The 13,600-nt window shown below is 42.1% G+C and overlaps 1 protein-coding gene across 2 annotated transcripts in view; it reads right to left on the bottom strand.

The window, feature by feature from the left end:
• The window catches only part of trappc9 (trafficking protein particle complex subunit 9), a 211,615-nt gene that overhangs the window by 112,549 nt on the left and 85,466 nt on the right, over positions 1 to 13,600 (bottom strand). For both annotated transcript variants that reach the window (XM_065948209.1, XM_065948210.1), the window contains one exon: positions 12,048 to 12,166. In XM_065948209.1, coding sequence (XP_065804281.1) covers positions 12,048 to 12,166 — 119 coding nt within the window. The remainder of the gene's footprint in view (positions 1 to 12,047; positions 12,167 to 13,600) is intronic.

Here is a 13,600-nt window from a genome sequence, read left to right as displayed (position 1 = left end):
TTATTCTTCACCACCCCAAAATAGCAGCCAGAGCAAGAAGGCGAAGGAACTGCACCCAGCAGCCTGTAAAAGGCCGAATAAAATACCATCCGATTAACAGCTCCAACCAGGATACTGGCAGTAGTCCTTTAGGTGCCAGTAAGCAAAACCTGGCTGGGAATCCACCAATTGGCTGCAGAAATCCTCCGACTCAAATGATGCTTGGGTTACCTTAGACTACAAATGCAATCTGGTTTCCAAAGCAATGGATTACATCCAACTATCAACAGCAGCCCATTTCTCTGTTTGCTTGGGTTGAAGTTTACAGCCAGAATCTATCATATGCACCAAACTGTGACAAATGGTAATAGTGTTTGGTCGATGAGGCAGGTGAAGACACATAAAGTAGAATCCCAGGTGTGTCTGCTTCATGTGTTTCAGTGCTTCCTGTGAATTTTCCCAATAAAAGAACCGTTTCATCCAGAGTAATTTGATTTATTTTCTGAGTGTTGACTAATTCACTTACATTTGGTTCAATTTGATTATACATTGTGAGTCATGAAGGGGAAGGATAGTGGATGAACAGCAGCACTAAATTTTGTCAGGGGAGAGCGTGTGTCCCAGTTGATGACTGGCTGGAGAGCAACAACACAGACACACACCTGGTTTTCTCTGTCGCTGTGTGATCAGAGGTAAACAGAGGACCCACGGGTGCCTACGACATGAAACGGCTGCTCTTTTATGTAACCTTGTGGTCCTGTGCAGGTGTCACACCATTTACCAGCTGGAGCGACCAGAGGCAGAGGCCTCACATCACCCCTGGCCCTCACTGCTGTTCTTATATAGCATATCAACAGCCAGTGAACCGTGCAGATGTGAAGTCAGCTTCGAAGATGGGACAAGCTGAAAGCTAGATGATCCAAAGCCTGAAAAAAAAGTTATAAATTGTACTGTGATGCATGAGCAGGCATGTATTTCTACACTTGGACACACACACACACGCACACACACACACACACACATCAGCAATGACCTGTCAAATGCAAAAAAAAAAAAGCAGGTGTGCTGGACTGTGAAGCATGCTGGTTTATAAACATCCTGTTCAGGGTGACTGTGATGCAGCTGAAGGTGATCTGATCAATGAGGTTTCAGTCATCCAGGACTGCAGCATATGGAGCCACACTTGGTCTGGCTCTCTGCATTTCACACATGAATTCAAGTCCAGCAAGCATGATGAAACGCGGGATTCTCTAATTATACCTGCTGTGCTTGCATACAGCAGTTCCAAACGCACATAAAAAGAAGACAACAAACAGAACATCACCAAAACCTTCTTGGGATTGGACTAAATGTAAACACTAAGCCTAATCCATCTAATCACTGGAGATCAGGGCTATTCAATTACAAATTCAAAAGGGCCAGATTTTAAAACCAGGAATTTGAAGAGGGCCGGACTTTTCGCATCATCTATCACTTCATCCAAAAAAGGCCAGTATGCGTCCTCTCACTGCTCTAATTCTGTGAGTGACACACGCGGGGGAAGCTGCTGTGTCTCTCTGTTGGGCTGTGCAGGTCCGCACCAGGGTTACGTCTCCGCTCATAAGCTGGAGACAAACTGTACTTTAACGTCCCTCTCCTGTGATCCCTCAAGAAAGTTAGTCCGGATAAGTCAGGTGTTTTTCATCGCAATGCTTCCGAATGTTATATTATTTAATTACGTTGGTTTTGCGTTTGGAGTTGTTGGCAAAACAAATAAATACTTTGCAGTTCAGGCACGTTTAAACCGGCGGTTTTTCACGATATATTTTTTTTTAAAATCATTTGGAAAGGCATGGTCTGAATGTTTTGAGTACCACTACTTCCGTGAACGTCCGTTCTGATCAGTACGGCAAAACTCTTGACACAGATATGAATGAAGTAAGATGCCTCACTTGCAAGCTAGTTACATGCCGGTATGCTGTTGATTTTTTTTTTTTTTTCATTAAATGGATTCATGCTGACTGGGTTGGGGCCACTCTGAGATTGCCTGCAGGCCGCATTTGGCCCCCGGGCCGCCAATTGAATAGCCCTGCTGTAGGTCTTAATGCTGCTGGCTACCAACTTCATTTTTTTCCTGCTCGAGTTAAACAACAAGAATGTAGAAGTGAGTTATCGTCGATGAGCAGGATGGAAAAACTTCTTTCACAAGAAGAAATCACAAAGCTTAACAACAACAAGCTTCTACTAAAGTAGCTGTCAGAGAGCCCGGTGGTGCAGATAACCGAGACCTAGGTGCAGCTCACGTTAAAGCTCAGCAGAAAAAGGAGGAGACACTCCATCCACACAGCCGGCTTGGTTTAATACACCGCCTGGCTCCAGGATCTGTAAGCTGGACTGGTAGACTGACAGGGATGTTGTCCGCAAACATGCTTCACATCAAGTGTTGAGTCTGTTGCATTTACAGATCTTATCCCATCTATCCCATTCATACCCCGCCGACAAAGCAGCTGGAGCTACTTGGGGTTAAGAGTCTTGCCCATGGACACATCGGACATGTTGCTGCAGGAGCTGGGGATCGAACCCCCCACCTTCCGGGTTAAGAGACGACCGACTCCACCAACTGAGCCACAGCCGCCCCCACAGGAAATAACTACTATCTGTAATTTACCCAACACTGCCAGTCACAGCACTTGGTAATCTATCAAACAACCAAGAATGATCAATAGCTCCAGCCACAATACTTAGACCCTCATTAATATCAGCCTCATCAGAGAAGAATAACTTACCTTCTTGAATAATTCAGTAACTCGAGTTAAATGTTAGTATTATGTGATAAAATATTTACAACCACTGCATTTTAAATAGTTTTTAAGAAATTATTTAAAAGCCAAATAATCTTTGAACAAGGACAGCCCTCTTCAGTGATCTCACTAAATATTACAAAAAGGCACAAGGCAAAAAAAACGGTCAAACAACTGTTGCTGCCCCCACTGGCTTGTCTCGCCGCAGCTCATAAAAGCAACCCTAGAAGCCCAGACAGACTGCTGTATATTTTACAGGAACAAAGATGAGGAAGGCACGTTTAAAACCATATTGTCTCCCGGGTGATGTTCCAGAAGGGCCAGATCACTTGGTCATCAGTGGGAGACAGAACGCCTGCAGTGACACATCACACTGTTAGCGTTTCCAGACTAGCTTCATGTCACTGATTACGTTGAAGACATGCTGCGATGATTCGTCTTTTCTCTCTTGACCTCCAACAAACGCTGTGCTTTTATAAGTCATTCACACAATGCAGCATCATAAGTGTTGAGACAAAGCTTTTTGAGACAGAATGAAGCGCGTAATTATAGTCATGGCTAATCGTGCAAATACCCAGGGCATCTCCAAGCCATCGGCAGGCCTCGCTGCATCTCTGTCGCAGAGCGATGGTGAGGAGATACAGACGCAGCATGACAGCAGATAAGAGGAGTATTTGCATGTGATTAACAATCCTTGGAATCAGCTTCTCATCACCCCTTTTTCTAATCCCTCTTTCCTCCCTGTACGTATCATGACCAAGGCACTAAGGATGTTGCTTACTCTGTTGTAAACATATAGACATTATGCACTAATGTCCAGAAAACAATGCAAAGCGGGCATCATCCAGATGTTGTTTGCAGCTGCAGCTTTAAACTACAATCAGTGAGGATCGTGTGTTGCAGACAGGTAAAATAAGCACTCAGAGACTGAACTGCCTGTCGTAATATAATATGTTGGCAAACAGCTGGCGGGTACTTTGATGATGGGAAGTTTCGGTTTTCTGTGTGTTTATAATGATGATTATGGCTTTTGATTACTCTCAATCATTGCTCGTTCCCCCCCCATCTCTTCTCTTCACAACCTGCTCGACGCAGAGCCCAGACTCTCAGAGCTAGAAAACTTTCAGAGACTTCTGAAAAAAAAATCTAAAAATAGACGCGCACAGATTGACAGACAGTGATACGCTACACCATGCTCACCCTCCAGAGGGGATGGATGGGATAAATAGACCATCTGACATCGATGTATTATTGTGCGGAGTGCATTTATAATCTCAGGTGAGGTTAGTGAAGTTCATTCCTTTAGGTGGCGAAAAAAAGACTCATCATGTATCATGTGATATTTCAGACCTAGGAGGATATTGATTAATAAGTGTTCAGAAATTCATCATTCAATTACATTTTATTTTCATAAAGATTCATCGTCCCTGTGAAATGTTAACAGTGCAGTGAAGATTTTCTTTTGGACTAGATCTGGACTCTTTGGAGAGAGTGGCTGAGAGGAGGAGTAAGGACAAACTCTTAGTCCATCCTGGAGAACTCCTCTCACCCGCTCCGTGACGAACTATAGCAGATGGGCAGCTCTGTCAGCCAGCGCCTCGTTCCTCCCAGGTGCAAAACGGAGCACTTCAGGCGCTCCTTCGTGCCCACCGCCATCAAACTGAACAACAGCGGCTGGACCTAAAATCTGTCCTGACACAAACATCACCCCCCCCCCCCCCCTTCCCAGAATACATCATTGATATTATATTATTTACCAGTGCAGTGATATATAGATTTTTATTATATTATATTATTCTATATCATATCAGATTATATTATATTGCACTATAATACATTACACTACATTGTATGATATAACTGCACTCTTCTTTACTGTCATACCATGCTGCTTTTTTCACTGCTGTTCACATGATTTGCTGCTGTTAATCACACCAGGTCACATTAAATTCACCACTTGTCACTTTATCTTGCCATTACTGCACATAATGTCTTTATTTCCCTGTATAGTTCACGTCACCATTTATATTCTACTTGTATGTACCTCCTATTTCATTTGTATTTATCTTATCTGTTCAGATTTTTATTTTCTATGACCTTCTTCTATTTGTCTTTGTGACGCCGCAAAGCCCAAATGTCCCCTCTGGGGATCAATAAAGTATGATCTTATCTTATCTTAAGATTACTCTTACTAAGTGGTTACACCATGAACAACTCTCATTACCTAGACTGTAAAGATGTGACTGGGATGGCACGGAGACAGCAGGCACGCAGAAAGGAGGCAGACACTTTCAATCAGAGAACTGAGTTATGATGTAATTGAGCATAGGAGGACATGAATAATCGAGTTACTCCAGCCATTATCACCGCACTAATGTGCATGTAAGCATTATTGGGAAAGACGATCGATTTAAACAGGGAAAAGTCTTATTAGCTTGAAGGAGAATTAAGCTTAACAAGGAGGTGGGGGGTTGGGGGGAACACTTAGTATAATGTATCAGCAGTTAATCTAAAATTATCATCTTTCACAAAACCAAAACTCATTCAATATGACAAACATAATGACGGTGTTGAAGAAGGCAAACGAGGGAGAAAAGGAGGACAGTTTAATCCTGAGCCTAGGGAGAAAAAAAAAAAATCCTTTGGTAGTTCAGCTGTAGTTTCACACTTGAGCAGACAGCTGTGGCAGTTATAAATATCTGTATCACGAGCTGGGATCTGTATCTGTGAAGAGAGCTGAGCTGCCATCAGCAGGGCTCGGCTTCTAAAAATAGCAGGCAGGCTGGCTGGCAGGCAGCCGGCCGACTCTGCCTCTGTCTCCGCTGGATTTGATTAGCCTGGAAGAAGCTATGGGCTCTCTGCCGCTGTATGTGTGTGTGTGTGTGTGTGTGTGTGTGTGTGTGTGTGTGTGTTGTCAGCATTTGTTGTCTGGAGGCCATATTTCTGGTTCACTGCACACAACCATGGACACACTCTTCATTGTGAAGAAAATGCTTACATTGACTTTTGTAGTATGGTTCAGTTTTCCTTCCCGTCTGAATGTTTGAGGTTAACTTAACTTTACTGGCATACAGTTTACAGTTATTATTATTTACTGACAATGTAAAAACAAATGGAGGGGAATATAGGCGCACTTTAGCTAAGCCCCCGCACTTACAGCAGAGTCTCCCTGTAGGCTCAGTGGTGAACGACAGCTCTGCGCCTTTCAATGTCTCATTCCAACTAAAAAACTCCTGGACAGCTGAAAATTTGAAAAATCAGAAGTAATATCCAGCATGTGAGAAGAACCCAAAGAACCCAATTGCAACAAGCTAGAAATGTGTTTATGTAGTGCTGCCATCAGCTGAAAAGTACAACCCTGATTTGTCTAGCTCAAAGTGTAAAAAAAATTCACTTTTTTTACCGTCTTAGCTGTTTTCATTTACTTTTCGATCTGTAACCATAGACTGTAAATACTACAGTCTTACAATCATTACTTACTGTGACAAGTTCCTTCTTCTCTGAGGTTAAGTTCATTTAGCTTAATACAGTAAAAAATACAAAATAAAAGCATGACTAAAACTTTTTTTTGTTTATATGCAAAATCAAGTAATATTGAACTGATACTTAAATATGATGGTTTAAAATAGATGATTATTTGTGGTTTGCTATTGAATTCCAGTGTTTAATCCCAATTAAAAGATTTAATGGTTTGACAGGCCTTCGTATTGTACATGAAACCAGCCTAGTCTTTCATCTTTTCAAACAGAAGTTATTGTGGAACCCATAATATATATTTTGTTCTGTACCATCATTTTGGAGTGGTTTAAGTTAGTTCATAAATTATGGTAACCTCACTGACTGCAAACTTGCAGATACTTGCGTTCCATTTACCTCAGAACTTGGATCTCCGAGCTCAGTCCCACCGGAGTGATCCGCGTTGCAGTTGCAAGACGATTAAGCAACACGGTCAGGTACCTTTATTTTGCTAGCTAATAGCTGACAATAACAACAGACTATGTGATAGTTGGCATGGGACAATAACATGACAACATGTATACAGTCTATACTTTCGGTATGATTCTTAAACTAAAAGAGGATTAAAAGCTAATGAACACAATAGTTACAGCTTTACCTTTACTGTTAATGTAAGTAGCAGCCATGTTGGATTTTAAATTGGACTACTGAAGTTGCTCTGAGTTTCCATGTTGGAATTCTGACTTGAGGAGGGCATTCCCGATGACGTATCAGACCAGGAACTCAGATTTTCTGACTTCCGAGATCGAATGCACCATAAGGCTGTTTCAGAGGAATGTCAGAATCACGACAACTCCAAGCAATGTGCAAGGCACAGAAGAAGAAAAAATTGCCAGAATTACTCTATCAGGATATCTGCAAAAAAAGAAAGCCTCCAGAGGCTGAGGGACTCCATCCGTGGTTTAGAACACCTTGTAGTGCACTCATTATCAGGCTCCATGTGAGTCACTTTCAAGCTGTTTCTCTTTCACCCAGGAGACTACCTTGTCCCCCCTGAAAAGCCAACAACACGGTTGATGTATTATTTAAGTCAAAACCTTCATCTCTTCCATATCCAATCAAGCAGTACTTCTGTCTGAACCTAACGAGACTGGGTCAAAACAAGACTTCTCTAAAGTCACCATGGATTCGAGAATGATAGACATTTAATATCCCTGACTTTAAGAACCACTGTCAGAGTAACGCAATGTCCAAATGACCACTTGAAAAGAGAATCTTTTACTTCATAATTGGCTGTGTTCAAAGGTGCGAGTCATGAGGACAATGGAGCGCTCTATCCCTGATGACAGGAGGAAGCAGTGACAGCATACTCTGACAGTTTGCTGTCCAGCCTCAGAGAATTGCATACATGTACAATCTAGAAGTGCTATCTATATTTTCCTATAACGTGGTATTTTCAGCAGGAGAGACAAACTGCTCTGGATGCAATTCAGGACAAGATTTGGCGTTTTGAAAATGCTCTGAGTGGCCTACATATTGTAGTATCAACTAACTTCACTTGAAATGCGGTCAATGAAATTCATGTCCAGTGGAATTAGGTTAACGGGAAGGCTAGGAGAATGAGCAGGACAGCACACTTGCCAGCATTACAGTGACTTTTGGGTAATCACCACGAGGATGGGATTGCTGTATCCCTATCTCTACTCTTTCTCTCAGCCTGTCACATGAGTCACCGCTCACATAAATCAATGAGTCTGAGGTCCAAATCCCCATAAAACTCAACTGCATCTGCTGCAGTTTCAGTCACTAGATGGACACTTAAAACGGTGACAATCAAAGTGGAACTTTGTTGATGTTACAAAGACATGGTATTCTTTATTGACAAGAGCATCACAACAGAGCTTGAAGAGGTGATGACCCCTGGTTGACAGAGGCAGCTCTATTATGACATTAAGCTGAGAGAAAAAGCAGACGGAGCGACACAAAATGTGACAGAGTCGAAGTTCTGGAAGCCCCCTCGCACATCATATGAATGAGTCATTGAAAATGTGTAATTAACTGACAAATCCAACAAAACCGCCTTCACCTGAGGTGGCACCATGACAACACATAGTTTTCAAGCCTGCAGGCATCCGCAATTCAGTAGGAGGACTGAAAAACGAGTGCTAAGATTGAACGTGGAAAGGTCAGTGAGACAAACATGTTGACTCCTCCTGCGCTGATTATAGATCAAACATGATTGATCACACTTACTCATAGTCTGCAAGAACACATCCCGAGGCATGCCTGGGCCGTAACAAGAGATTCAGCACTCCCAGATCACATAAGAAAACTTGTGTGCAACCAAGCAATAGCAAATTTGATTTTGGTGGTCAAAATATTGGCCAAATTCAAATTTAATTGGCTCACATAAGATTTAAAAATCCAGGAAACACCCGGCTTTAACTGCCAGCAAATTTGGCGAGAAGGTTTTCAATTTCCTGAGCATCTGTGCATCCGTCCATCCCAGCCAAAAACAGTTATTAAGAGCTAATATAAATTCTACCTCCTTCCACCATGCATATACTGTACACTGACCAATCAAGATTCACAACACACTAACATTATGCCCATTCAAAAAGTGCTGTAACATATGCAGAAACAAAGCTTAAAAAATGATAGCAATGAGAGAGTCTTCAAACTTCACATCAACATATCCTGTTTTAAACTGAATCAGGACGACCGCTTTCTGAGAAAACTGTGAAAGGACGAATGCAGTTTTTAAGGTTTTATATATTGTGAAAATCCTTTTCTTTGTTGGCTTACTGTGAAGTAGGAATCAGAGTTGTGTCAACCAAATGTAAATATAGAAAGGTCCACAGTCCCTGGGAGTGTAAGGAGACGCCAAAGCCCCAGTGCCTTAAACCTGACAGTTTTATGATGGCAAGTAGAGGACAACCATGCTGATCAAACCAGCCCTTGCATTTTTTTTTGATAACTTGCTAACCTGTCGCTCCTCTCCAGCTCCAACCTCATCAAATATGGGAACTTCTGCTCCAAAAAAAAAAAAAAATGCTGTGAGGCGACGAAGGCGAGGGAAAAGGGCCGGCGCGCTCGTACGTCTCCGCCAGCGTGGACTACGCTCTGCTCTACCAGGCATCTTTCTCTCCAACGTGCGCTCACTGTGCAACAAACTGGACGAACTTCAGCTACTGATGAAGAAACAGAGACTTTTAGACATCCTGTGCTTTGTGTAACACGGAGACGTGGCTGTGTGGACCGATACTGGACTCTGCGCTGCAGCTGGCAGGATTCCAACTCTTCAGAGCGGATCGAGACACACAACTTTCCGGGGGCAAAAAAAAAAAGGGTGGAGGAATCTGTTTCTATGTCAATAGTGGCTGGTGTACGGATGTAAATGTGATCCAAAGTCATTGTTAATTGTTTAGCACCAATACACCAAGTCAAATTCCTTGTATGTGTAAATGTACTTGGCGATTCTGATTCTGATTCTGATTCTAATCTAGTTCCTGTCGGCCCTTCAGACACCAGCATGCGCCAAGAGCTCAGGAGGTTTGAGCCAAACTGCTGAAAACAATTCAGTTCATGTTGATGAGTCAAGGAGCTGAAAAACCAGAATACATTCACTATAGTTTAAAAGCAAATCTGTAAACAGGTTTTCTGTGGTGGATAGAGAAAGTAATAATCCTAGCAGGGTTTCCCCACTAGCTCCATTGCAAGCAGGTCATGTTACTTTGGCAAACAGCAGGACAGAGGGATCTGCTGATGGGAGAGAGGGGGGGCAAACAATTGAAGGACAGGGAATCACCTTCTAGCCAAGTAAAAGTCAGACAACTTCTCAAAAATGTATGACCATCTTTCCTTCATCCATCTTATCCACAGTGACTGACAGTGCATCTGCTCGGAGAGTCACGTCTGATTTCAAGCTCTAAAGCCTTTCCGACTGAGACGGACAAATCCTAGAAACAAACATGAGAGGCAGGAGGTCCTGCTGAAAGCTCCTGCCTTTCTGATCATTTCTGTTCTGTCTAAGAAAGCATTAACAGGGCGTTTCTGTTGAAACAAGCACATCAAAGAGCAGAGCACATCTGCAGCCAAGGCGAGGCACCAGCCGTTTCAATTCAATCTTGCTCTTTTGCACACCTGACACAAAATGAGTTATTCCTATTTTGCAGGTGTTGTTCCTATTTTCCACCTGATGCAGCGACATGGTTTGGTAAAATACAAATTAGCTAGTGCACAGATTAGTGCCCATAGGTGTGTTGGTCTTAAAATGAATTGTGGCGCATACTGCAGGTGGTGCGTTCCTACCTTGAGGGCACAGAAAGCAGCAGCACCATAAAGCAACTGAGACCTGGTCTGAAATCATTGAAGCAGTATGGTTCTACTATTTAGAGGGTGCATTAGATCAGCATATAAATTAGTTTCATATGGGATTACATTCTGCCCCTCACAGTCACAAGAAAGCACTGCGTATGTTTGCATTTGCTTATGCATTTCAATCGCGCGCAGAGGGTCATCTCGTGTTATCTTTCTTTTCCTTTCAGCATGAGGACGGTCTGGTGATGTCAGAATACAAGAAAATGCTCACTGCTACCTTTTACAGCAGATAATTGCAAATCTCAGGGAGAATTCTGCTCGCGCTGCACATAACCAAAAAAACGTCACCTGATACCAACACCAAGCTCTCCGTCGTGTGCTTTCGCTCTAATGTGCAGATCTGTCTAATATACGCAAAAACACATGCAGAATCATACACATCGACACTGTCATGCAGCTGTGTTGGTGCCACCTATGGTAAATGGTAAATGGACTTGAGATTGTATAGTGCTTTACTAGTCTTCTGACTACTCAAAGCACTTTTACACCGCATGTCACACTTACCCATCACACACTGATGGTAGAGGTTTCTATTTAAAGTGACCATCAGAAGTAACTAATCCCATTCATACGCCGCAGACGAAGCAAATTAGGATTAGGTGTCTTGCCCAAGGACACATCAGACATGTGGCTGCAGGAGCTGGGGATCAAACCCCCAACCTTCCTGTCGAGAGACAACAGAACTGAGCCACAGCTGCCCCTACAATTGAGCCTACAGTTATCAATTCAGTGACTGTCCAGGGTTCATTACGCACACATTAGATATTATAGCAAAGGAGAGTGCAGAGAAAATAAGTAAAATAAATGTTTACAGCCTCCCACACAGAGAACTTTAGATCACCTGACGGCATATCGAGTTTCATAAATAATGTAGTTGTGCTTTTGGGCTTCGTGCAGAAATGATCACCACTTCAATCTTAATTTGAAAATGTTGTGGAAATGCTTCAGCAAATATAACTGAACCGCCATCAGTATATTTCATACACTTTCCTAGTATCCTAGTATTTGCATTGTGCGCTTAATTTAGCCCCCAGATTGTGAGCCACGTTACTAGCAATACATAGTCGCATATTCCCCACATCACTTTGCCCCGCAAGCTTTTGGCAGAGTAGAATACACTGTCAAAACAAGGCCTTCAGTGACCCTGCACACGTCTACCAAAAGCTATAGATTTGAGGTAAAAATGCAAAACCCTTTGAAAACTGAAGCACACAATGTAAACACTGTGCTTATTATGAAAAGAGAGTATGATAGAGGGAGTTAAGAGTCCAAACCCGAGCTCTTCATTACATATTCAAAGAAAGGTGCAGTGAGACTGCAGCAGGGGGAGAAAGCATATTCATCAAACTAAACACAGACAAAAAGAAAACAACTACTTGCATCTTGATCCAGCACGGAAAAAAAATGTAGCTTGTTTTTTTTATTCACTTTGCAAAGGCTTTTGTTATTTACCTTAATGTGGCTGTACTCTGCTTTGCCCGACTCACTGTTGACAGACTTGTTCTCAGCCCTGGGTTTCAGGACTTGGCGCAGTGGACTGGAGATTGGCAGGCCTGTCACACTGATCCCATCTGAAAAGACAACATGGCAAAAAATAAATGAATGAGCTGAGACCCAATACTATCAATAAACTGCAGCTACAAGACTAAAACAGCCTCACACTATAAGATACTAACAATCTGTGATGTATGACATTGTTTTACATGAGCTGTTTGGTGATGAATTGTTTTAATTACTTTTTTAATAAACTTACTTTCACTCATCCATCTCTTGTTTTGTAAATGATTCCCTACATTTCCCAGGAGCACCATGTTTCTCACCATTACTTTATGATTCCCAGAAAACACATGCAGACTTGTTACTTCTTAGTGTATGCACATTAATTGAGCTATAGTGTAGTAGAAGGATGCCGTTGATTAGAAATGACAGTTGAGCAAGTTTAATAGCTTTTAAGCTAATTAGAGCCTGACAGATAAATCAGCAAGCCGATAATATCAGCCGATATCAGCATGTCAACTGACTATCGGTATCGGCTACTTTTATCGCAGATATGTGCAGATAGTACTAGATTAATTCACCAGTCAAAAAGCATTTCATTTGGGTTTCATTGGATTACACTAGCAGTTCTCTTTCACCAGCAGAGGGCGCTATATGGATTACAACAAGCATTATCACTCTCCAGAGTGTCAAACAGTGATGCACGTATATGCGCAGTTAATTTCCAGTTGAGTGACCATCTTGTCTTCATTATATATCTTTTCCACAAGTGTTTGATTACTGCCTTTGAGGGATTAAAACAACAAATGTCAAAATCTTTCTTTATATTCATCTCTACAGATCAAAGATAGATATAAGAAAAATATCGGCCGATATATCGGTATCTGATTTTTTTTTTTCTCTCCCTAATATGGATATTGGTATCGGACCCAAAAATCCCACAACAGTTGGGCACCAAAGCTAATAGCAATTTAAAGTATGTTTCTAAAGCATGGGCGTATGCCTAATTGTCCATTATGGGGGTTATCAGTTTTGTAAATAACTTCTCGATTACTGCAACACCAAACCAAACCACTAAACCACCTCCGGTCTGAGTTAGGTTCCATTTGATATTCCTTTCACTCAGTCAAAGTAAACTATGAAAACATTCATCTAACCACTGCAGACAAGTAGTCCTCCTTTATCTTTGCATGTGATCCCAAATAAGTTATTGGTTGTTCCCTTGTCCCCAGTTTTCATGAAGGAACCTTTCAACAGCTGCTTTGACAAAGTCAGCCAGGATATAGGTAGCAAGCCAAGGCTGATCAAATCTGCTAGCTATGGGCTTCATTTGCATCCACATAAATGGGAAGCCATATTTTATTAACCTTCAGCAACAGAGAAACCATTCTGTCAGGAGTTTCTGCAAATTTAGGGGGATACATCTGCCACATTATGTTCTTTGCGAGGAGGAAAACCTGGTAGGCACTGCAATAGTAACAGGAGGCTTTAAAGAAGCAGAAGAAAAA

The sequence above is a fragment of the Labrus bergylta genome, chromosome 19, assembly GCF_963930695.1.
Source record: "Labrus bergylta chromosome 19, fLabBer1.1, whole genome shotgun sequence".
Lineage (NCBI taxonomy): Eukaryota > Metazoa > Chordata > Actinopteri > Labriformes > Labridae > Labrus > Labrus bergylta.
Note: the sequence above shows the minus strand (reverse complement) of the source record. Positions and strands in the feature narration are given on the sequence as shown.